Here is a 26,165-nt window from a genome sequence, read left to right as displayed (position 1 = left end):
TATAATCCCCATGGTCCTTTCAGGAACCCCAGCATCCACTTAGGACGATAGAGAAAATAAGAATTTACTTACCGATAATTCTATTTCTCGGAGTCCGTAGTGGATGCTGGGCGCCCATCCCAAGTGCGGATTATCTGCAATACTTGTACATAGTTATTGTTAACTAATTCGGGTTATTGTTTAGGAAGCCATCTTTCAGAGGCTCCTCTGTTATCATACTGTTAACTGGGTTTAGATCACAAGTTGTACGGTGTGATTGGTGTGGCTGGTATGAGTCTTACCCGGGATTCAAAATCCTCCCTTATTGTGTACGCTCGTCCGGGCACAGTACCTAACTGGAGTCTGGAGGAGGGTCATAGGGGGAGGAGCCAGTGCACACCACCTGACCTGTAAAAGCTTTACTTTTGTGCCCTGTCTCCTGCGGAGCCGCTATTCCCCATGGTCCTTTCAGGAACCCCAGCATCCACTACGGACTCCGAGAAATAGAATTATCGGTAAGTAAATTCTTATTTTCCCGCCGGCTGTCTCAGGCCGGGGATTTGACCCCTGGAAACTAGTGGGGGTGGTGCGTGCTGGCCAGCTGGTGGAACGTGGGGAGATAATCCCCTTCCCCTTGATGCAATCAAAGTGGAATCTCCCACCTTCGGAGATTTGGAGGTACCTTCAACTGAAACATTTTGCCCTGGGGAGTGCTATCCGCCCAAACCTGACTAGGCCTCTGACGGTTTTTGAGAATTTATGCTTAGACCCATCCCGCCCACTACACTTCCTCTCAAAATGCTATAGATCTTTGATTGTGAATAAATTTCCAGATCTCCCTAAATATGCCAAAGATTGGGGCCGTGACACACAGATGGACCTGTCAGAGGAGGACTGGGAGAAGTGTTTTCAAGCTACCTTTGTGAGTTCCCCAAGTTATTCAGTCCTCGAAACGCACTTCAAAGTCTTGTCCAGGTGGTACAGGTGTCCCCTAACCCTGGCTAAAATGTTCCCTGATGTACCCGACACGTGCTGGCGATGTAATACTGCAACGGGCTCACCGATGCATATCTGGTGGGACTGCCCCGCACTTCGTCCATTTTGGGATAAAGTTATTGCCAACTCAAGGAGGATAGTGGGTTCGGGGGTTCCTGCTGAGCCTGCCTTCTGGCTTCTCAACTGTGTTACATGGCCCCTGTCGACCTACAAACATTCCCTATTAAAGTTCCTTAATAGCGCAGCCAAAGCAGTTATCCCGGTTCGATGGCGGTCCACTGAGCCCCCTACTGTGAGGGAGTGGGTGGCCAGAGTGGACTGGTATATGACTATGGAGGAACTGCGGGTGACTCCGGAGTCTCAACGGAGATTCACGACTACTTGGTCCCCTTGGCTGGAATTTAAATCCTCACAAGCTTACACGTTGGTGATACTTTGACTCGGGTCTCCCACAAGGGTCTCTATTTCCGACTTTCAGTTGCCATACTGTCACTTGAGGTCACACGTTGGTATTTCTGCTTTTTGACCCGACTGGATCTGAGATAGTCCACACTGTCCCCGCCCCCCCCCCCCCCCCCCTCTCTGTTTCTGAGTCTCTTTTTCCACCCTGTACTCTTTTCTGTCCCTTCCTTATTAGTTTTAGTGCTAAGAAATTCCTCGGTTTAGACAGCCTTAATCCAGGGAGGCCGGATTTGACCTCTGACGAGAGTTATTAACCTGGACATTGGAGTATATTCACAACTGGCCATATTGTCTAGGCTTAACTGTTAATGTCTACACCTCATGGATTGTGTTTTCTTGTATTACTGATTGAACTAAGAATGCTGTCTCCTTTGCCTTGTTATTACACCATAAAACAATAAAAATTTATTGGGAAAAAAAAAAAAAAAGAATTGGGGGCATTGTCGTGCAAGAGCCCCTACTTGATTTTCCATGAAGATAGAGCTGAGCTTAGAACGTGTCAGCAATTTCTTCCGAAGGTTGTCAGTTGTTCATATCAACCAACCTATTGTGGTGCCAGTGGCTATTGACTCCTCAATTACCTCAAAGTCCTTGGATGTGGTAAGGGCTTTGAAAAATTATGTGAAGAGAACTTCTCGTTGCAGGAAGTCGGATGCTTTATTTGTCCTTTATGATCCCAAAATGGTTGGGTGTCCTGCTTCTAAGCAGACTATTTCTCGCTGGATCAGGTTCACTATCCAGCATGCTTATTCTACGGCAGGCTTGCCGTGTCCAAAATCTGTTAATGCCCACTCTACTCGTAAAGTGGGTTCTTCCTGGGCAGCTGCCCGGGGTGTCTCTGCTTTACAGCTTTGCTGAGCAGCTACTTGGGCAGGGTCGAACACATTTGCTAAGCTCTACAAGTTCGTTACTTTAGCCTCTGAGGACCTAAAGTTTGGTCAATCTGTTCTGCAGGAACCTCAGCACTCTCCCTCCCGTACTGGAAGCTTTGGTACATCCCCGTGGTACTAAATGGACCCCAACATCCTCTAGGACGTAAGAGAAAATAAGATTTTAATTACATACCAGTAAATCCTTTTCTCGTAGTCCGTAGAGGATGCTGGGTGCCCGCCCAGTGCTTCGTATTCCTGCATTGTTACTTGGTTCAGTAGTGTTTTAGCCGTTGCTGAATTGTTCCAAGTTGGTTAGCTTGGCTTTCCTTTTCGTTATGTGTGAGCTGGTGTGAATCTCACCACTATCTGTGTATTTCCTTCTCTCGAAGTATGTCAGTCTCCTCGAGCACAGTTTCTAGTCTGGGTCTGGTAGGAGGGGCATAGAGGGAGGAGCCAACCCACACTCTTAAACTCTTAAAGTGCCAATGGCTCCTAAGGGACCCGTCTATACCCCATGGTACTAAATAGACCCCAGCATCCTCTACGGATTACGAGAAAAGGATTTACCGATATTTCTGCTGCGGGGTACACTGGGCTCCACCAGGAATAACATCGGGGTGTAGAGTAGGATTTTGATCCGAGGCACCAACAGGCTCAAAGCTTTGACTGTTACCAAGATGCACAGCGCTGCCTCCTCTATAACCCCGCCTCCGTGCACAGGAGCTCAGTTTGTAAGTTGGTGCCATGCAGTAAGCAGGCAATCAACAGTGGGGCTGCTTTTGCAGCCTATATTATAATTTCAGAAGAAATTTTAAGACTTCAAGGGCTGCAGCTTTCCTGAATGTCAGATAGACATCATTTGCTGCAGCTCCATCACTCCCCCAGCGGCGCTGTATACTCCCGCGCCCTGGTTGCCTGGTAACTGCAGTGGAGCTCCTTTGTCTTTCCTGTCAGTCACACACACTCGCCGCTGTCCTCCCGCATTGCGTGGCCGCCGGTACAAGGGGAGGTAAGGGGTCTCTTTGGCCCGCTTTTACCGCGATCTGGCACGGCCGTGGGTGCCGGCCGCTCGCGCTGGCGTGGACACTGTAAAGGGCAGCCGCACCAATAGTCACCGGGACACAGGGCACAGGTAGGGGTTTTTCTCTTATAAAAACCCGTTTGTAACAGCCCGCAGTGCCCGGTGGGGAAGCCAGCAGGGGGATAAGGCCTAACCTGTATCCCCAGCCCCAGGGCGCCATTTTGGTAAGTGTTCCCGCCCTGGAGCTGCATATCTCTCCCTCACTCCCTGTCAGCTGCCATCACACAGAGCTGCGCTGTTCCTGGGACTGCTGGGGCAAATCCTCCTCTGTAAAGCCGCCTGCTCGCCAGCGCTGTGCATTTTACAGGACACTTAAGTATTCTACCTGTCGAGGGACAGTGTTAGTTAAGAAAGAGTGCATACATTCAGGGTTCTGTGTATCTACTGTGTTTTGTTATATCTACTGTTTACATATATAGCCATACTGAGTATTACTTTGTATTGCTAGTCCAGTGCAGTTTTATGGTGTATAATTTCTGCATGGTACGCTTGTGACTATATATGTCTGTGTGCATGTGGCTGCCATCTCGGGTATTTCACTCAGCTTGCTACTCCTGTATATTGTAACCTGAGGGGGCTAAGTGCGTCAGGTTTATAAACTGATATAGGCTTTTCACAAGATATACTTGCTGTGTATTTTTCTTTGTGATTTATAGTCACCATATATCTCTTGGATATGTGCTGCCATAAGTCACACTACTCTGGGAGTTCTTGCTAAGGTATATCGCTGCTAAAATTGTACTAGGTTGCCTGATATTGTGCTTCTCATTATGTTGGCTACACGAGGCAACGGAACTGGGGCTTGTCCGTCATTGCGTGGTGGTGATGCTGCAGTCACTTTTTAGGATAACATGGCAGCAGAGAGTTCATGTTCAGGGGGTTCCTTACCCCCCAGTGGGTCTGTAGCACCGGGGGCAACTAATGACCCACCTTGGGCTACCTTCTCCAAATTGTTGAATACACTAGTAACTAAACTTACGCCCCCTGTGGGACCTCCTATGCCACTGCAGCAATTTATGGTCCCTGCTGTCAATCCGCCGTGGGCGGATCAAATCTCAACACAGTTACAGCACTTGAACCGTACACTGACTAAACATAAGTCTCACTCTCGCCCACCTAAGACTAAGTAGTCTTCTAAACGGGCCGCTACAGCCTATCAATCCACCGCTCTCCCGGACACATCCGCTGAGGAGGATGGTGCGTATACTGATCCCACAGACACTGATGTTTCTGATGGGGAGGGCAAGTCACTGGTGGATGTCACTGATTTGATTGAGGCTATCAGGCTCATTCTTCAGGTCTCTGATGATCCTGAGCCTTAGGCTGTCTCTAAAAATCTGGACGGATTTAAATGTAAGAAAGTGGTTAAACAAGTTTCTCTAACGTCCTAGTGGATGCTGGGGACTCCGAAAGGACCATGGGGGATAGCGGCTCCGCTGGAGACTGGGCACAAAGTAAAAGCTTTAGGACTAGCTGGTGTGCACTGGCTCCTCCCCCTATGACCCTCCTCCAAGCCTCAGTTAAGATTTTGTGCCCGAACGAGAAGGGTGCAATCTAGGTGGCTCTCCTGAGCTGCTTAGAGTAAAAGTTTAAATAGGTTTTTTATTTTCAGTGAGACCTGCTGGCAACAGGCTCACTGCATCGAGGGACTTAGGGGAGAGAAACGAACTCACCTGCGTGCAGAGTGGATTGGGTTTCTTAGGCTACTGGACATTAGCTCCAGAGGGACGATCACAGGCCCAGCCATGGATGGGTCCCGGAGCCGCGCCGCCGGCCCCCTTACAGATGCTGAAGCAAGAAGAGGTCCATAAATCGGCGGCAGAAGACTTTCCTGTCTTCATAAGGTAGCGCACAGCACTGCAGCTGTGCGCCATTGCTCTCAGCACACTTCACACTCCGGTCACTGAGGGTGCAGGACGCTGGGGGGGGCGTTCTGGGAAGCAATGAATTTACCTTAGTTGGCGAAAAATACATCACATATAGCTCCTGGGCTATATGGATGTATTTAACCCCTGCCAGTTTTCCAGTAAAAAGCGGGAGAAGAGCCCGCCGTGAAGGGGGCGGGGCCTATCTCCTCAGCACACAGCGCCATTTTTCCCACACAGCTCCGCTGGTAGGAAGGCTCCCAGAATCTCCCCTGCATCCTGCAACTACAGAAACAGGGTAAAAAAGAGAGGGGGGCACTTATTTGGCAAAATAACAGATATAAGCAGCTATAAGGGATAGACACTTATTGTAAGGTTGTCCCTATACATATATAGCGCTCTGGTGTGTGCTGGCAAACTCTCCCTCTGTCTCCCCAAAGGGCTAAGTGGGTCCTGTCCTCTATCAGAGCATTCCCTGTGTGTGTGCTGGGTGTCGGTACGTGTGTGTCGGTACGTGTGTGTCGACATGTATGAGGAGGAAAATTATGTGGAGGCGGAGCAGAGTGTCTGTAACAGTGATGTCACCCCCTAGGGGGTCGACACCTGAGTGGATGTACTGTTGAAAATTACGTGACAGTGTCAGCTCTATATATAAAAAAACAGTAGTTGACATGAGACAGCCGGCTACTCAGCTTGTGCCTGTCCAGACGTCTCATAGGCCGTCAGGCAGATGGCAGATACAGACGCCGACATGGATACTGACTCCTGTGTCGACGGTGAAGAGACAACCGTGATTTCCAGTAGGGCCACACGTTACATGATTGAGACAATGGAAAATGTTTTATACATTTCTGATAATACGAGTACCACCAAAAAAGGGGTATTATGTTCGGTGAGGGAAAAACTACCTGTAGTTTTCCTGAATCTGAGAAATAAAATGTGTGATGATGCGTGGGTTTCCCCCCGATAACAATTAATAATTCTTAAAAAGTATTGGCTGCATACCCTTTCCCGCCAGAGGTTAGGATGCATTGGGAAACACCCCCTAGGGGGGATAAGGCGCTCACACGCTTGTAAGAACAAGGGCTCTACCCTCTCATGAGATGGCCGCCCTTAAGGATCCTGCTGATAGAAAGCAGGAGGGTATCCAAAAAAAGGTATTTACACACATACTGGTGTTATACTGCGACCAGCTATCGCCTCAGCCTGGAGGTGCAGTGCTGGGTTGGCATGGTCGGATTCCCTGACTGGAAATATTGATATCCTGGATAAGGATAGTATATTATTGCCTATAGAGCATTTAAAAGATGCATTTCTATATATGCATGATGCACAGCGGAATAATTGCCGACTGGCATCAAGTATAAGTGCGTTGTCCAATTCTACCAGTAAAATGGTCAGGTGATGCGGATTCCAAACGTCATTTGGAAGTATTGCCTTTGAAAGGGGACATTTGGGGTCGGTCTTTTAGACCTGGTGGCCACGGCAACAGCTGGGAAATCCACGTTTGTACCCCAGGTCGCCTCTCAAAATAAGACGCCGTATTATCAGGCACAGTCCTTTGTTGGCAAGCGGACAAAAGGTTCCTCTTTTCTGCTCGTGACAGAGGGAGAGGAAAAAGGCTGCAGAGATCAGCCAGTTCCCAGGAACAGAAACCCTTTCCAGCCTCTGCCAAGCCCTCAGTATGACGCTAGGGCTTTACAAGCTCAGGCACGGTGGGGGCCCGTTCTCAATGAATTTCAGTGCGCAGTGGGCTCACTCGCAAGTAGACCCCTGGATCCTTCAGGTAATATCTCAGGGGTACATATTGGAATTCGAGACGTCTCCCCCTCGCCGTTTCCAAAAGTCGACTTTACCGACGTCTCCCTCTGACAGGGAGGCAGTTTTGGAAGCCATTCACAAGCTGTATTCCCAGCAGGTGATAATCAAGGTACCCCTCCTGCAACAGGGAACGGGGTATTATTCCACACTATTGTGGTACCGAAGCCAGACGGCTCGGTGAGACCGATTCTAAAATCTTTGAACACTTACATACAGAGGTTCAAATTCAAGATTGAGTCACTCAGAGCAGTGATTGCGAACCTGGAAGAAGGGGACTACATGATGTCTCGGGACATCAAGGATGCTTACCTTCATGTCAAAATTTACCCTTCTCACCAAGAGTACCTCAGGTTTATGGTACAGAACTGTCACTATCAGTTCAGACGCTGCCGTAGGGATGGTCCACGGCACCCCGGGTCTTTACCAAGGTAATGGCCGAAATGATGATGTTCCTTCGAAGGAAGGGAATTTTAGTTATCCCTTACTTGGACGATTCCCTGATAAGGGTAAGATCCAGGGAACAGTTGGAGGTCGGTGTAGCACTATCTCAGATAGTGTTGCGGCAGCACGATTGGATTCTCAATATTCCAAAATCGCAGCTGGTTCCGTCGACGTGTCTTCTGTTCCTAGGGATGATCCTGGACACAGTCCAGAAAAAGGTGTTTCTCCCGGAGGAGAAAGCCAGGGAGTTGTCCGAGCTAGTCAGGAACCTCCTCAAACCGAGCCAAGTCTCAGTGCATCAATGCACAAGGGTTCTGGGTAAAATGGGGGCTTCCTACGAAGCAATCCCATTTGGCAGATTCCACGCAAGAACTTTCCAGTGGGACCTGCTGGACAAATGGTCCGGGTCGCATCTTCAGATGCATCAGCGGATAACCCTGTCACCAAGGACAAGGGTGTCCCTCCTGTGGTGGTTGCAGAGTGCTCATCTTCTAGAGGGCCGCAGATTTGGCATTCAGGACTGGGTCCTGGTAACCACGGATGCCAGCCTGCGAGGTTGGGGAGCAGTCACACAGGGAAGGAATATCCAGGACTTATGGTCAAGCCTGGAGACATCACTTCACATAAATATCCTGAAGCTAAGGGACATTTACAATGCTCTAAGCTTAGCAAGACCTTTGCTTCAAGGACAGCCGGTGTTGATCCAGTCGGACAACATCACGGCAGTCGCCCACGTAAACAGACAGGGTGGCACAAGAAGCAGAAGGGCAATGACAGAAGCTGCAAGGATTGTTCGCTGGGCGGAAAATCATGGGATAGCACTGTCAGCAGTATTCATTCCGGGAGTGGACAACTGGGAAGCAGACTTCCTCAGCACGACCTCCACCCGGGGAGAGTGGGGACTTCACCCAGAAGTCTTCCACAGGATTATAAACCGTTGGGAAAAACTCGACAGGTATTGCGCCAGGTCCAGGGACCCTCAGGCAATAGCTGTAAACGCTCTGGTAACACCGTGGGTGTACCAGTCAGGGTATGTGTTTCCTCCTCTGCCTCTCATACCCAAGGTACTGAGATTGATAAGATGGTGAGGAGTGAGCACTATATTCGTGGCTCCGGATTGGCCAAGAAGGACTTGGTAACCGGAACTTCAAGAGATGCTCACGGAGGATCCGTGGCCTCTACCTCTAAGAAGGGACCTGCTCCAGCAAGGACCCTGTCTGTTCCAAGACTTACCGCGGCTGCGTTTGACGGCATGGCGGTTGAACGCCGGATCCTGAAGGAAAAAGGGCATTCCGGATGAAGTCATCCCTATCCTGATCAAAGCCAGGAAGGATGTAACCGCAAAAACATTATCACCGCAATTGGCGAAAATATGTTGCGTGGTGCGAGGCCAGTAAGGCCCGACGGTGGAAATTCGACTGGGTCGATTCCTACATTTCCTGCAAACAGGAGTGTCTATGGGCCTGAAATTGGGGTCCATTAAGGTTCAAATTTCGGTCCTGTCAATTTTCTTCCAAAAAGAACTAGCTTCAGTCCCTGAAGTTCAGAAGTTTGTAAAAGGGGTACTGCATATACAGCCTCCTTTTGTGCCTCCAGTGGCACTTGGGATCTCAATGTAGTTTTTTTTTGGATTCCAAAAGTCACATTGGTTTGAACCACTTAAATCTGTGGAGTTAAAATATCTCACATGGAAAGTGGTCATGCTGTTGGCCCTGGCCTGGGCCAGGCGCGTGTCAGAATTGGCGGCTTTATCCTGTAAAAGCCCTTATCTGATTTTCCATTCGGACAGGGCGGAATTGAGGACTCGTCCTCAATTTCTCCCTAAGGTGTTTTCAGCATTTCACTTAAACCAACCTATTGTGGTGCCTGCGGCTACTAGGGACTTGGAGGATTCCAAGTTGCTGGACGTAGTCAGGGCCCTGAAAATATATGTTTCCAGGACGGCTGGAGACAGAAAATCTGACTCGCTGTTTATCCTGTATGCACCCAACAAGCTGGGTGCTCCTGCTTCTAAGCAGACGATTGCTCGTTGGATTTGCAGTACAATTCAGCTTGCACATTCTGTGGCAGGCCTGCCACAGCCAAAATCTGTAAAAGCCCATTCCACACGGAAAGTGGGCTCATCTTGGGCGGCTGCCCGAGGGGTCTCGGCTTTACAACTTTGCCGAGCAGCTACTTGGTCAGGGGCAAACACGTTTGCTAAATTCTACAAATTTGATACCCTGGCTGAGGAGGACCTGGAGTTCTCTCATTCGGTGCTGCAGAGTCATCCGCACTCTCCCGCCCGTTTGGGAGCTTTGGTATAATCCCCATGGTCCTTTCGGAGTCCCCAGCATCCACTAGGACGTTAGAGAAAATAAGAATTTACTTACCGATAATTCTATTTCTCATAGTCCGTAGTGGATGCTGGGCGCCCATCCCAAGTGCGGATTGTCTGCATTACTTGTACATAGTTATTGTTACAAAAATCGGGTTATTGTTGTTGTGAGCCATCTTTTCAGAGGCTCCTTCTGTTATCATGCTGTTAACTGGGTTCAGATCACAAGTTGTACGGTGTGATTGGTGTGGCTGGTAATGAGTCTTACCCGGGATTCAAAATCCTTCCTTATTGTGTACGCTCGTCCGGGCACAGTATCCTAACTGAGGCTTGGAGGAGGGTCATAGGGGGAGGAGCCAGTGCACACCAGCTAGTCCTAAAGCTTTTACTTTGTGCCCAGTCTCCTGCGGAGCCGCTATCCCACATGGTCCTTTCGGAGTCCCCAGCATCCACTACGGACTATGAGAAATAGAATTATCGGTAAGTAAATTCTTATTTTTACCTCATTCTCAACACCTGGCGGACATACGTCAGCAATCCTGGGAAAATCCAGGTACGAAATTCACACCGCATAAGAGACTGTTGCCTCGCTATACTCTCTCTGCGGAGCTATGTAAAAATTGGTTAGCTCCTCCGCCTGTAGATTCTCATGTGGCTCGCATGGTAGTTTCCTCAGCTCTGCCAGTAACTACCGTCACCTCTCTGAAGGAACCGACGGATAGACGTGTGGAGGGTTGTCTAAAAGCGATTTATACCCTAACGGGGGCTGTGCATAGGCCAACCATTGCAGCTACTTGGGCTGCTGAAGCTGTTGAAGCATGGGCTCAGGAGCTGGAGGTGGAGCTGCCTTCCGACATTTCTGATCATGCTAGACAATGTCTCTCATATATTGCCACGGCTTCTCTGTACCTGAAGGAGGCGGCTTCTGATACCGGGGTGCTGGAGGCCAAGGCTGCCACTACGTCCATCTTGGCTCGCCGTATCCTGTGGTTGAGATCCTGGTCGGTGGATATGGATTCCAAGAAAACCCTGGAGGTGCTTTCTTTTAAAGAAGACCTTCTTTTTGGTGAAGACCTGAATAAGATTGTGGCTGATCTGGCTACTGCTAAAACAGCTTGCCTACCTAGTACAGCTCCTTCCGCACAGAAGGCTAAAAGTACTTTCCCTCGACCCTTTCGTCGTCCAGGTAAAGCAAAAGTTCAGGCGTACCCAAAGCAGACTCGTGCTTCCAAACCTGGGCTGCCCGTCAGCCTGCTTCCAAAACTGACAGCCTGCCGCATGACGGGGCGGGCCTTCCTCTGGGGGATCCCAGGGTGGGGGGACGACTTCTAGGTTTTGCCCAGGAATGGTTGAAGACCACTTCGGATACCTGGGTAAGGGAAGTCATCACTTGAGGTTACGCCATACCCTTCAAGAACCGCCCCCCTCACCGATTTTGCCTGACAGATGTCCCTTTGGATCCGATGAAGGCATCTACTCTCCATTCGGTGGTGCAATCCCTCCTGACCACAGGAGTGGTGGTACGGGTGCCTCTGGATCAGCGAGGCAAAGGGTTCTATTCGCCGGTATTTCTTGTCCCGAAACCGAACTGGTCCTCGCGGCCCATTCTCAATCTCAAGTCCCTGAACAAGCATGTGAGGATCTCCAAGTTTCGTATGGAAACTCTTCGCTCTATTATTCTGGTCTTAGAGCCTGGGGACTATATGGTCTCCCTGGACATACAGGATGCCTACCTGCATATTCCTATTGCAGTGTCTCATCAGCAGTACCTGAGGTTTGCTGTGGGCAACATTCACTACCAATTTCGGGCGTTACCCTTTGGTTTAACAACAGCTCCCCGAGCTTTTACCAAAGTTATGGCGGTCATGACGGCTACACTCCTGCCGTACCTGGACGATTTGTTGACCCTGGCAAATTACCCAGAAATTCTCCTGTGTCATCTAGATCTGACTGTCCAGGTCATGACAGCCCACGGGTGGCCTGTCAACTGGAAGAAATCATCCCTGGTTCCTGCTCGGAGCATGGTACACCTGGGAGCATTATTGGACACCCACAAGCAGCGGTGGTTGTTGTCTCAGGAGAAGGTCCTGAAACTTCAGGACAGGATTCGATGCTTACTATTTCGTCCGCAAGTGTCGATTAATTCGGCAGTGCAAGTGCTGGGTCTCATGGTGTCGGCTTTCGACATGGTGGAGTATGCTCAATTCCATTCTCGCCCTCTGCAGAAGTTAATTCTGACCAAGTGGGACGGCCTGCCTCAACGGATCTTATCTCACATGATCTCCTTGTCTCCGGAGGTCCGCCTGTCACTGAGCTGGTGGCTTCAGGACCATCGATTGAGCAGGGGCCGTCCCTTCTGGATATCCAACTGGTCCTGCTGACGACGGATGGCAGTCTGAGAGGATGGGGAGCGGTGTTGGAACAACACTCTCTTCAGGATCGGTGGGCCGAGGAGGAGTCTCTACTCCCGATAAATATTCTGGAGCTGCGGGCAGTGTTCAATGCGTTGACAATGGCCCAGCATCTCGTACAAAACGGGCCTGTTCAAGTACAATCGGACAACGCCACCATGGTGGCGTACATCAATCATCAAGGCGGCACTCAAAGCCGCATGGCCATGAGGGAAGTATCAAGGATTCTTCAGTGGGCAGAAAGCTATCTGCCGGCCATATCCGCAGTGTTCATTCTGGAGGTCCTAAACTGGGAAGCGGACTTTCTCAGTCGTCAGGACGTACACGCCGGAGAATGGAGCCTCCATCCAGAGGTGTTTCAACTTCTCGTGGACAAGTGGGGCCTTCCAGATGTGGACCTGATGGCGTCTCGACACAATCACAACGTCCCGGTCTTCGGAGCAAGGACAAGCAGCGTTCGTGGTTGCTCTGTCAATTCCATGGAACTTTCGGCTGCTGTATGTGTTCTCTCCGATGTCACTCCTGCCCAGAGTAATACGTTAGTTCAAGCAAAAAGGAGGAAACCTACTTCTGGTCGCTCCAGCGTGGCCCAGGCGGCACTGGTTCTCCGATCTTCAGGGCCTCTCGCGTTGTTTCGTCCCCTACTACTTCCACAACGACCAGACCTCCTCGTTCAGGGCCCTTGTGTTTACCAGGACTTGGCCCTTCTGGCTTTGACGGTGTGGCTCTTGAAGCTTCCATCATGAGGGCCAAGGGTTTTTCTGAGGCGGTCGTTCAAACTATGTTGAAGGCCCGTATGCCGGCTTCTGCTCGGATCTACCATAGGGTCTGGAATGCTTACTTTACTTTGTGTGCGTCTCATAATCATGACGTTTTCAAGTTTAGTATTGCCAAACTGTTGGCCTTCCTACAACAGGTCCTGGACTTAGGCCTTCGTCTGGCCTCCCTCAAGGTTCACATCTCTGCCTTGTCGGTTTGGTTTCAGAGAAAGATTGCTGCCCTACCTGATGTTCATACCTTCTTTCAGGGCCTGTTGCGGATTCAACCTCCTTATGTTCCACCTGTGGCCCCTTCGGATCTGTCGGTGGTTCTGGAGGCCTTGCAAGAGTCTCCGTTTGAACCTCTTGCATCTGTGGACCTTAAGTGGTTCTCCCTTTAAGGTTTTATTTTTGCTGGCTATCGCTTCAGCAAGACGGGTCTCAGACTTGGGTGACTTTATCCTATAAGTCCCCCTATCTGATTTTTCACCGTGACCGGGCGGTTCTTGGAATGCGTCTGGGTTATTTGCCCAAGGTGGTGTCTTCCTTCCACCTTAATCAGGAAATTGTGGTTCCGGCCTTTAATTCTCCTGAGGCGTCGTCTAAAGAGCGGTCTTTGGATGTGGTATGGGCTCTCCGTATCTATGTGAAGAGAACTTCCTCCATTCGGAAATCTGATTCTCTTTTTGTACTGTTTGGTTTTCACAAATGTGGCTGGCCTGCTAACAAGCAGACCTTGGCCAGATGGATTAGAATGGTGTTTGCACATGCTTCTGTACAGGCTGGTCTGCCAGCTCCTGCTACCATCAAAGCCCATTCTACGCTGTCTGTAGGACCTTCTTGGGCGGCTCGCCATGGTACAACCCTTGAACAATTGTGCAAGGCAGCTACGTGGTCCTCAGTGAACACCTTCATCAGGTTCTATGCCTTAGATACATCCGCCTCCCAGGATGCTTCCCCTCCCATAAAGAACTGCTTTAGGACATCCCCGATGTTATTCCTTGTGGAGCCCAGTGTACCCCGCAGCAGAAAATGAGATTTATGGTAAGAACTTACCATTGTTAAATCTTTCTGCGAGGTACACTGGGCTGGGTGGTGAGTGCGTGGTTTATGTGGCTATTTATGATTGTCATCTCTAGTACCTGCTACTGCATTGGGCTGGTTAACGAAACTGAGCTCCTGTACACGGAGGTGGGGTTATAGAGGAGGCGGCGATGTGCATCTTGGGAACAGTCAAAGCTTTGAGCCTGTTGGTGCCTCGGATCAAGATCCTACTCTACACCCCAATGTTATTCCTTGGGGAGCCCAGTGTACCTCGCAGAAAGAGATTTAACAATGGTAAGTTCTTACCATAAATCCTGTTTGTTTTTGTTTTTTTAATTATCTGTGTATTTAAGTCACTTTATACCATTTAAATTCTCTGTTTGTGATCTGCATTTGCAGTCACACTCCACAGGTTTTTTTTTGTCAGGTACTGTGTCTGGCTATATTGTACTGTTACGCCCTAGTGCTACATTCTCCAATAATGTCTGCGTCACAGGGCGGGAGATCCATGGCTGATCCTGCGTCATGCAGTGCTGACGCCGCATATTTATCTGAGGAAAATATTCCAGCTGAGGGTCCAGGTAGTGGGGGTTCTGTACCCCTCGGTCAGCCTGCAGCACCGATGGCACACCAAGACCCACCTTGGCTGCTTATTTTAATTTACTAACTACGCTAGTAACGAGATTTGCGCCCCCTGTGGGACCTCCTGTGCCTGTACAATCACACATTGTCCCTGTTGTAAATCCACCATGGGTGGATGCTCTGTCTACTAAGTTACAGCAGTTAAATCAGACTTTGGTTAAACAAAAGCCTGACCTTCGCCCTCCTAGATCCAAAGGCTTATCTAAGCGGGCCATTTCTTCCTCAGTCCACGCATGTTTCGGATACTTCATCCGATGAAGATGTCGTATATACTGACCCATCAGACACTGATGCAGATGCTTCTGATGAGGAATCTACAACACAGGTGGATGTTCCTGACCTCTTTGAGTTTATCAAACTGAGTTTTCAGATTGATGATGAACCTGAACTTCCAAATACTTCTATGAAACCTGATAAGTTCAAATGTCAGAAGGTTACTAAATTAGTTTTGCCACATTCTGACCATTTAGTTAACACAAGTCAGGAATCCTGGGAATCTCCAAGAAATAAATTCTTCCTGTCTAAAAAGATGCTAGCTCGTTATCTCCTCGCTGCAGAGTTAAGTAAGAATTGGGAAACACCGCTGCCGGTGGACTCACATGTTGCACGTCTGGTGGTGTCTTCTACTCTGCCTGTCACTACCATCACCTCTCTGAAGGAACCGACGGATAAGCGTGTGGAGGGTTGCTTGAAGTATATTTACACTCTTGTGGGTGCTGTGCATAGACCTACTAAAGCGGCTTCTTGGGCTGCAAAAGCTATTGAAGCCTGGGTTCAAGAAGTTGAAGTGGAGCTACCTCCGAATTTTTCTGATAATGCCAGACAGTGTCTTTCATATATTACCACAGCCTCTCATTACATTCAGGAGGCAGCCTCTGATACCGGTGTGCTGGTAGCCAAAGCGTCTACTATGTCCATTCTGGCTCGCCGGATTCTGTGGTTGCGGTCCTGGTCTGTGGATCTGGACTCTAAAAAGACCTTGGAGGTGATCCCTTTTAAGGGTAACATCCTTTTTGGGGAAGATCTGAACAAGATTGTTGCTGACTTAGCGTCTACTAAAACTGCATGTCTGCCGAGTACTAATCCTTCGGCTCCCAAGGCTAAGAGTACCACCTTTCGTTCCTTTCGACCTCCAAGTAAGGCAAAGGGTCAGGTGTACCCAAAACAGGCTTGCACTTCCAAAACCTCTAAGCCCAAACCTAAATGTTCCTTGGCTGCCTGTCAGCCTGCTTCTAAACCAGACAAGCCAGCTGCATGACGGGACGGTCCTTCCCCTGGGGCACCCCAGGGTGGGAGGCCAACTTCTGCGGTTCACCCAGGTATGGTTACAGACCACTTCAGACGCCTGGGTGAGGGAAGTCGTCACGGATATGCCATCTCTTTCAAGAAACGTCCCCCTCGCCAGTTTTGCTAGACAAATATCCCTTCGGATCCATTGAAAGCAAAAACTCTACATTTGGTGGTACAATCCCTCCTGGACGCAGGAGTGATAGTGCCGGTGCCTCTGGCTCAGAGAGGCAGGGGGTATTATTCAACGCTGTTCCTAGTTCCAAAACCGAATGGATCCTCCCAGCCCATTCTCAACCTCAAGTCTTTGAACAAATTTGTGAGGGCATCCAAATTCCGTATGGAAACTCTTCGTTCTATTGTTCTGGCCTTGGAGCCAAAGGACTATATCGTATTCCTGGACATGCAGGATGCTTACCTACATATACCTATTGCCCTGTCGCATCAGCAATATCTGCGGTTTGCTTTTGGCAACCTACATTATCAATTCCAGGCCTTGCATTTTGGATGACCACAGCTCCGAATCTTCACCAAGGTCATGGCGGTCATGATGGCCCTTCTCCGCCGTCAGGGTATCGGGATCCTGCCGTATCTGGACGATTTGTTGATCCTGGCGAACTCCCCAGAGGAGATCTGATTCTCTTTTTTTGTCCTTTTTGGTTTTCACAAACGTGGCTGGCCTGCGAATAAGCAGACCTTGGCCAGATGGATTAGAATGCTGATTGCACAAGCTTATGTGCTGGCTGGACTTCCAGCTCCTTCTACTATCAAGGCCCATTCTACTCTGTCTGTCTGGACCTTCTTGGGCGGCCCGCCATGGCACGTGCCTAGAACAATTGTGCAAGGCGGCTACGTGGTCCTCGGTGAACACGTTCTTCAGGTTCTATGCCTTTGATACTTCCACCTCCTAGGATCCTTCCTGTGCCCGCTACAGTGTGTCCCCTCCCATGAGGAACTGCTTTAGGACATCCCCGATGTTATTCCCTGTGGAATACCAGTGTACCCCGCTGCAGAAAAGGAGATTTATGGTTAGACTTACCATTGTTAAATCTCTTTCTGCGAGATACACTGGCTTACACAGGGCGCCCACCCTGACGCACTTAGCTTCTTTGGGTTTGTATTGCATTAGCCGCTGGTACCTTCTTCTGTCGTGAGAATGTGGTTATCTGTGGCTGCTAACTACTGTCTTTTTTTTTTTTTTTACCTGCTACTGCATTGGACTGGTTAACAAATCTGAGCTCCAGTGCCTGGAGGCGGGGATATAGTGGAGGCGGTGCAGTGCATCCTGGGAACAGTCAAAGCTTTAGCCTGTTGGTGCCTCGGATCTAAAAATAGCATGCTGATGTGGCATGCAGTGTATGAATGATCAGCAGCTCTGACTGTTCCGACACCTGCAGCTATAGTTTTTGCCAGCTGCAGGTATTGTTGCCTATACACCACAGCAGGGACAGCGTGCTGGCTTTGGGCTGCAAAGGAAATATCACTCGACTTTCGAGCTCTCGTGCATGCCCAGTGAGCCGGCTGTGAGGGAGAGACAGAGTAGCAGCACTAGGCTGATGCGCTGTGTGCACTGAAAGGCATCACCGAAAGGGGGAGTTTTCACTCCCCGTCTCTGGCAGACAATCTGGCAGCCAGGATGTTAATACATCTTGGCGCTAATGCTTCCCACTTCACCTCGGTAAAGAGGCTAAGCAGGAAGAGTCACGCCAGTACGATATGTGCCGGTATCGTACATCTGCCCCATTTTTTTATTTTTTTTTATTGTATTGTTCATGTACATTTTTATGTGATGTAAAACATACACCCTCCTGACCATGGTTAAATGTAACATGAGGAAAAGGATGCCAACCAATTTCTGCACATATTATTATTATTATTATTATTATTATTATTATTATTATTATTATTATTTTAATTAATGTTTTAAATTACTGTAATAAACAAAACAAACTTGATACTGCCCTGAAAATATAAAAATTTTATTTTTCAAAGTCTGGGCAAAATGATTCCTCAAATATATTTTAAAAATAAGAGCATTGCATATATGAAAACAAATTATGTTCATAAATTTAAAAAGTGGTGTAAAAAAAATTGTTTAAATTGAACTAATTAATCACGCGGCCATTATGAGAATGCTTTGTACAGATCTAACATGTTGTCTACATTAATTAAAAATGTTGGAATTTTCTCAAAAATAATTAAAGTATTTTCCTTGTATCCCAAACTAGAACGATGTTTAACAAGTAATACATTTGCAAAGGTTTTCAACGCTAGTTTTATTGCTGGATACATTTTGTAAAATCTTGAAAGACTGGATGATCTCCTGAATTTCCCATTGCTTCCTGGCCTTATTTTGCACCCTGTAAATAGTCACTGTCTGATTCCATTCTCAGCTATTGGGTAGAGCTACAGCAGGAATTTTGTAACCGCACAGCGATTATCAGTTTCCTTCCAGTGGTATAAAGAACATAAAAAGGTTCTGCATGTGCTCTTTTTCGTATATATTTGATTAAAATTTCTCTGACGTCCTAGTGGATGCTGGGGACTCCGTAAGGACCATGGGGAATAGACGGGCTCCGCAGGAGACTGGGCACACTATAAGAAAGATTTGGTACTACCCGGTGTGCACTGGCTCCTCCCTCTATGCCCCTCCTCCAGACCTCAGTTAGATTTCTGTGCCCGGCCGAGCTGGATGCACACTAGGGGCTCTCCTGAGCTCCTAGAAAGAAAGTATATGTTAGGTTTTTTATTTTACAGTGAGACCTGCTGGCAACAGGCTCACTGCAACGAGGGACTAAGGGGAGAAGAAGCGAACCTACCTGCTTGCAGCTAGCTTGGGCTTCTTAGGCTACTGGACACCATTAGCTCCAGAGGGATCGACCGCAGGACCTGTCCTTGGTGTTCGTTCCCAGAGCCGCGCCGCCGTCACCCTTACAGAGCCAGAAGCAAGAAGATGGTCCGGAAAATCGGCGGCAGAAGACTTCAGTCTTCACCAAGGTAGCGCACAGCACTGCAGCTGTGCGCCATTGCTCCTCATACACACTTCACACTTCGGTCACTGAGGGTGCAGGGCGCTGGGGGGGGGGGGGGGCGCGGCGCCCTGAGCAGCAATAAAATCACCTTGGCTGGCAAAATAACCACAATATATAGCCCCAGAGGTTATATATGTGGTAATTACCCCTGCCAGAATACAGAAAAAATCGGGAGAAAAGTCAGCCGAAAAAGGGGCGGAGCCATCTCCCTCAGCACACTGGCGCCATTTCTCCCTCACAGTTACGCTGGAAGGAAGCTCCCTGACTCTCCCCTGCAGTCTACACTACAGAAAAGGGTAAAAAAGAGAGGGGGGGCACAAATTTGAGGCGCAGTAAATATTATAGCAGCTATAGGGGACATAATTCAGTTAGTCCCTGCATTATATAGCGCTCTGGTGTGTGCTGGCATACTCTCTCTCTGTCTCCCCAAAGGGCTTTTGTGGGGTCCTGTCTCCTTTAAGAGCATTCCCTGTGTGTGTGTGCGGTGTGTCGGTACGGCTGTGTCGACATGTTTGATGAGGAGACTTATGTGGAGGCGGAGCAGATGCCTATAAATGTGATGTCACCCCCTGCGGGGCAGACACCTGAGTGGATGGACTTATGGAAGGAATTACGTGCAAGTGTCGACTCCTTACATAAAAAATTTGCCGACATGCCAAATGCGGGACAGCCGGCTTCTCAGCTCGTGCCTGCCCAGGCAACTCAAAGGCCATCAGGGGCTCTAAAACGCCCACTACCTCAGATGGCAGACACAGATGTCGACACGGATACTGATACCAGTGTCGACGACGATGAGTCAAATTTAATGTCCACTAGGGCCATTCGTTGCATGATTAAGGCAGTGAAAGAGGTTTTACACATTTCTGATATAAACCCAGGTACCTCAAAAAAGGGTATTATGTTTGGGGAGAAAAAACTACCAATAGTTTTTCCCCCATCTGAAGAATTAAATGAAGTGTGTGAAGAAGCGTGGGCTTTCCCTGATAAAAAATTGGTGATTTCAAAAAAATTACTAATGGCGTTCCCTTTCTCGCCAGAGGATAGGTCACGTTGGGAAACTCCCCCTAGGGTGGATAAAGCGCTCACATGTTTGTCTAAAAAGGTGGCACTACCGTCTCCGGATACGGCCGCCCTAAAGGAACCTGCTGATAGAAAGCAGGAGGCTATCCTAAAGTCTATATATACACACACTGGTGTTATACTGAGACCAGCTATTGCTTCAGCGTGGATGTGCAGTGCTGCTGCTGCTTGGTCAGATTCCCTGTCAGAAAATATTGACACCCTGGACAGGGACACTATATTGCTAACCGTAGAGCATATAAAAGACTCAGTCTTGTACATGAGAGATGCACAGAGGGAGATCTGCCGGCTGGCATCTGGAATAAGTGCATTGTCCATTTCTGCTAGGAAAGGCTTATGGACTCGGCAGTGGACAGGGGATGCAGATTCTAAAAGGCACATGGAAGTTTTGCCTTTTATAAGGGTGAGGAGTTATTCGGGGATGGTCTCTCAGACCTTGTTTCCACAGCAACAGCTGGGAAGTCAGCATTTTTGCCCCATGTCCCCTCACAGCCTAAGAAAGCGCCGTATTGTCAGGTACAGTCCTTTCGACCCCAGAAAAACATGCGGGGAAAAGGCGGGTCCTTTCTGTCTAGAGGCAGAGGAAGGGGAAAAAAGCTGCACCACGCAGCAGGTTCACAGGAACAAAAGTCCTCCCCCGCTTCTTCCAAATCCGCCGCATGACGGTGGGGCTCCACAGGCGGAGCCAGGTACGGTGGGGGGCCGCCTCAAAAATTTCAGCGATCAGTGAGTTCGCTCACGGGTGGATCAAGTAGTATCTCAGGGGTACAAGCTGGAATTCGAGGCGCCTCCCCCCCGCCGTTTCCTCAAATCGGCCTTACCGACAACTCCCTCGGGCAGGGAGGCTGTACTAGAGGCAGTTCACAAGCTGTATTCCCAGCAGGTGATAGTCAAAGTACCCCTACTTCAACAAGGACGGGGTTACTATTCCAACTGTTTGTGGTACCGAAACCGGACGGTTCGGTCAGACCCATTTTAAATTTGAAATCCTTGAACACATACATAAAAAGATTCAAGTTCAAGATGGAATCGCTGAGGGCGGTTATTGCAAGCCTGGACGAGGGGGATTACATGGTATCCCTGGACATCCAGGATGCTTACCTGCATGTCCCAATTTACCTTCCTCACCAGGAGTACCTCAGATTTGTGGTACAGGATTGCCATTACCAATTCCAGACACTACCGTTTGGACTGTCCACGGCACCGAGGGTGTTTACCAAGGTAATGGCAGAAATGATGATATGATGATACTCCTTCGAAAAAAGGGAGTTTTAATTATCCCGTACTTGGACGATCTCCTAATAAAGGCGAGGTCCAGGGAGCAGTTACTGGTCGGAGTAGCACTATCTCGGGACGTGCTACAACAGCATGGCTGGATTCTAAACATTCCAAAGTCACAACTGGTTCCTTCCACACGCTTACTGTTCCTGGGGATGATTCTGGACACAGAACAGAAAAAAGTGTTTCTCCCGCAGGAGAAAGCAAAGGAGCTGTCATCTCTAGTCAGAGACCTCCTAAAACCAAAACGGGTATCGGTGCATCACTGCACACGAGTCCTGGGAAAAATGGTGGCTTCGTACGAAGCAATTCCATTCGGCAGGTGCCATGCAAGGACCTTCCAGTGGGACCTCTTGGACAAGTGGTCGGGATCGCATCTTCAGATGCATCAACTGATAACCCTGTCTCCAAGGACCAGGGTGTCTCTACTGTGGTGGCTGCAGAGTGCTCATCTTCTAGAGGGCCGCAGATTCGACATACAGGACTGGGTCCTGGTGACCACGGATGCCAGCCTTCGGGGCTGGGGCGCAGTCACACAGGGAAGAAATTTCCAGGGACTTTGGTCAAGTCAGGAGTCGTCCCTACACATAAACATTCTGGAACTGAGGGCCATTTACAATGCCCTAAGTCAGGCAAGGCCCCTGCTTCAAAACCAGCTGGTTCTGATCCAATCAGACAACATCACGGCAGTCGCCCATGTAAACCGACAGGGCGGCACAAGAAGCAGGGTGGCGATGGCAGAAGCCACAAGGATTCTCCGATAGGCGGAAAATCACGTACTAGCACTGTCAGCAGTGTTCATTCCGGGAGTGGACAACTGGGAAGCAGACTTCCTCAGCAGACACGACCTACACCCGGGAGAGTGGGGACTTCATCCAGAAGTCTTCCTACTGTTGGGAAAGGCCACAGGTGGACATGATGGCGTCCCGCCTCAACAAAAAGCTAAAGAGATATTGCGCCAGGTCAAGGGACCCTCAGGCGATAGCTGTGGACGCTCTAGTGACACCGTGGGTGTACCAGTCGGTTTATGTGTTCCCTCCTCTGCCTCTCATACAAAAGGTACTGAGAATAATAAGAAGGCGAGGAGTAAGAACGATACTCGTGGTTCCGGATTGGCCAAGAAGAGCTTGGTACCCGGAACTTCAAGAAATGTTATCAGAGGACCCATGGCCTCTACCGCTCAGACAGGATCTGCTACAGCAGGGGCCCTGTCTGTTCCAAGACTTACCACGGCTGCGTTTGACGGCATGGCGGTTGAATTCCGGATCCTAAAGGAAAAGGACATTCCGGAGGAAGTCATTCCTACGCTGGTAAAAGCCAGGAAAGAAGTAACCGCAAACCATTATCACCGCATTTGGCGAAAATATGTTGCGTGGTGTGAGGCCAGGAAGGCCCCTACAAAGGAATTTCAGCTGGGTCGTTTTCTGCACTACCTACAGTCAGGAGTGACTATGGGCCTAAAATTGAGTTCCATTAAGGTCCAGATTTCGGCTCTGTCGATTTTCTTCCAGAAAGAACTGGCTTCACTGCCTGAAGTTCAGACTTTTGTAAAGGGAGTGCTTCATATTCAGCCCCCTTTTGTGCCTCCTGTGGCACCTTGGGATCTCAATGTGGTGTTGAGTTTCCTAAAATCACATTGGTTTGAACCACTTAAAACCGTGGATCTGAAATATCTCACGTGGAAAGTGGTCATGTTATTGGCCTTGGCTTCGGCCAGGCGTGTGGCAGAGTTGGCGGCTTTGTCATGTAAAAGCCCTTATCTGATTTTCCATATGGATAGGGCAGAATTGAGGACTTGTCCCCAGTTTCTCCCTAAGGTGGTATCAGCTTTTCACTTGAACCAACCTATTGTGGTGCCTGCGGCTACTAGGGACTTGGAGGATTCCAAGTTACTGGACGTAGTCAGGGCCTTGAAAATTTATGTTTCCAGGCTGGCTGGAGTCAGGAAAACTGACTCGCTTTTTATCCTGTATGCACCCAACAAAATAGGTGCTCCTGCTTCTAAGCAGACTATTGCTCGCTGGATTTGTAGCACAATTCAGCTGGCACATTCTGCGGCTGGATTGCCGCATCCTAAATCAGTGAAAGCCCATTCCACGAGGAAGGTGGGCTCATCTTGGGCGGCTACCCGAGGGGTCTCGGCTTTACAACTTTGCCGAGCTGCAACTTGGTCAGGGGCAAACACGTTTGCTAAATTCTACAAATTTGATACCCTGGCTGAGGAGGACCTTGAGTTCTCTCATTCGGTGCTGCAGAGTCATCCGCACTCTCCCGCCCGTTTGGGAGCTTTGGTATAATCCCCATGGTCCTTACGGAGTCCCCAGCATCCACTAGGACGTCAGAGAAAATAAGAATTTACTCACCGGTAATTCTATTTCTCGTAGTCCGTAGTGGATGCTGGGCGCCCATCCCAAGTGCGGATTTTCTGCAATACTTGTATATAGTTATTGCCTAACTAAAGGGTTATTGTTGAGCCATCTGTTGAGAGGCTCAGTTATATTTTATACTGTTAACTGGGTTTAATATCACGAGTTATACGGTGTGATTGGTGTGGCTGGTATGAGTCTTACCCGGGATTCAAAATCCTTCCTTATTGTGTCAGCTCTTCCGGGCACAGTATCCTAACTGAGGTCTGGAGGAGGGGCATAGAGGGAGGAGCCAGTGCACACCAGGTAGTACCAAATCTTTCTTATAGTGTGCCCAGTCTCCTGCGGAGCCCGTCTATTCCCCATGGTCCTTACGGAGTCCCCAGCATCCACTACGGACTACGAGAAATAGAATTACCGGTGAGTAAATTCTTATTTTAGTTTCCCATCAATGTCGTTTTGATATTAAAGTCATTAGAGCATCATCTCATTTTTTTTTTTTTTTTGTCCCACCACATTTTTAGGCAGTATACTTGACCAAGGTCTAGAGAGCCTTCTTCATCGCTTACGAGGGTTATGTGACAACATGGAGCCTGAGACTTTTGCCGATCATGAAAGTGTATACTTGCTAAAAGGTCAGCAAGCCAGCCCTTTTGTACTTCGTGCCCGTCGGCCTCTTGACAGGCCAGGAACGCCATGGCATCTTCGTTATCTTGGACAGCCAGAGGCAGGAGACCGAAGTAGGCACACATTGGTCCGGAACTGTGTTGATATTGCTACCTCAGAAGTCCTGCCTGAATTTCTACAAGAGATGGGCTTTCGGATGGACCATGAATTTGTGGCAAAGGGACATTTGTTTCGAAAGGGTGCTATGAAAATAGCAGTGTACAAGGTATTTCGTGTGTTAGTGGCAGGAACGGCTGAAGGAGCTGAGCCATTGTCACTATCTTATTTGGTAGAACTAAATGTTGTGGCTCCTGCCGGACAGGACAGTGTAGCTGATGAAGTCAGGAGCTTTGCAGAACAGTTAAGGCCATTGGTGCAACTGGAAAAGATTGACCCGAAACGTCTCATGTGAAAAGTCTATTGTGCTATATAGAACACACCAATGTACAATGGGAAAGCTCTACGTCAACTTTAGAATGCCTTATTTTACAATTAAAGTCTTTTTACTGTCCTTTCTTCCTGTCCTTGACTGAAATTGCAGTACTCATTGAGACAACATGGATGGCTTTGTATTGCAACTTTTTTTTTTTGCTTTTGTTTTATCGTTTAGCATAAAATATACTAACACAGTTGAAAGGACTTTCACTTTCTTTTGCACTGGTTTTTAGGATAGTTTGTATAGAACATTTTATTACATGTATATGTCTGTTTGTTTATTTTTATGTAGTTGGCAGGCATTTTAAAGCCTAGAAAACATATTTGTAAAGCCCTTTCTGTTGTCCTCCATGCTTGAGATAGAGGCCTGTGCCAAATTAATGATACATGCACAATACATTTTTTTTTTTTCTTTCTGTTTTTGTACATAATCCTGATCAACAATGGCAGACTACATCAAATGTATAATGCGGGCAGCTGGAAGAGTATTCATTAAAATAAGTTAATATAGCAAGCCGTTAAGTGTACTGTACTTAGAAATTTATAGGAACAAATCCAAACTTTTCCCAAGATAAGCTATTGTTCACATGGTAAAAAAAAAACTGTGAAGTAATTCCTTATAACGTGTTTTGCTAGGGTCAGAGCAACGTTTTATGTAGCTTTTTTTCAGTTTGTCTGCGGGTCTGACTTTTTTCAGTCCACAGGAATAGAGAATTCAGGGATCATGGAAGGAGTTGAGAATGTTGTTGACTGAGGAAGAAGATCACATTTCATGTTGGATCTCCAACAATTTTAATACTGGTTCTCAATTCGTACATTGATCACTAACACAGATTTCTGTGCACTACATTGTCAGTCTCCTCCTCCTTTCCTGGAACCCTCCTCTCTGACCTGCCACCACCTCTATTGGGACCCCTTCCATCTGCCAAGGAACCTTGTGTTCTTTTTCTTTCTCTCCTTGGACCCTCTTATCTTTCTTAATTCTGTCCTTAGCAGCCACCAAGAGGGAGGCATGCACCCTCTAAACAAAGAGTACAACTAGTCCTCTTCTAACTATCATTTTATAGAATGTACTTGATAAATATTACCGTGATGAGGATTGGTTGCGCTGGGCAACTATTCTACTGGTCCACTTCTCCACTCTTTTCACTGCTTGATACATTAACTCCTTGGGTTACACATTGTTACAGTTTGGTAAATTATGTATCTTGTATTGTTAATGTATAGTGGGACCTAATATTGTTTCAAATATCTCCTTTTCTACATTTTTATAAATGCATATATAAGAATGAAGGGGAATTACATATTTGTTCTTTATGGTTAGGAATTAAT

The 26,165-nt window shown here is 48.3% G+C and overlaps 1 protein-coding gene across 2 annotated transcripts in view; it reads left to right on the top strand.

Moving 5' to 3' along the window:
* MED18 (mediator complex subunit 18) overlaps positions 1-24,909 on the top strand; it is a 67,622-nt gene extending 42,713 nt beyond the window's left edge. For both annotated transcript variants that reach the window (XM_063954804.1, XM_063954803.1), the window contains exon 3: positions 24,257-24,909. In XM_063954804.1, the coding sequence (XP_063810874.1) occupies positions 24,257-24,810 (554 nt within the window). In that variant the 3' untranslated portion in view covers positions 24,811-24,909. The remainder of the gene's footprint in view (positions 1-24,256) is intronic.
* The last annotated feature ends 1,256 nt before the right edge of the window (positions 24,910-26,165 follow it).

This window comes from Pseudophryne corroboree, chromosome 2, assembly GCF_028390025.1.
Source record: "Pseudophryne corroboree isolate aPseCor3 chromosome 2, aPseCor3.hap2, whole genome shotgun sequence".
NCBI lineage: Eukaryota > Metazoa > Chordata > Amphibia > Anura > Myobatrachidae > Pseudophryne > Pseudophryne corroboree.
This window is presented reverse-complemented; position numbering and strand designations above follow the sequence as displayed.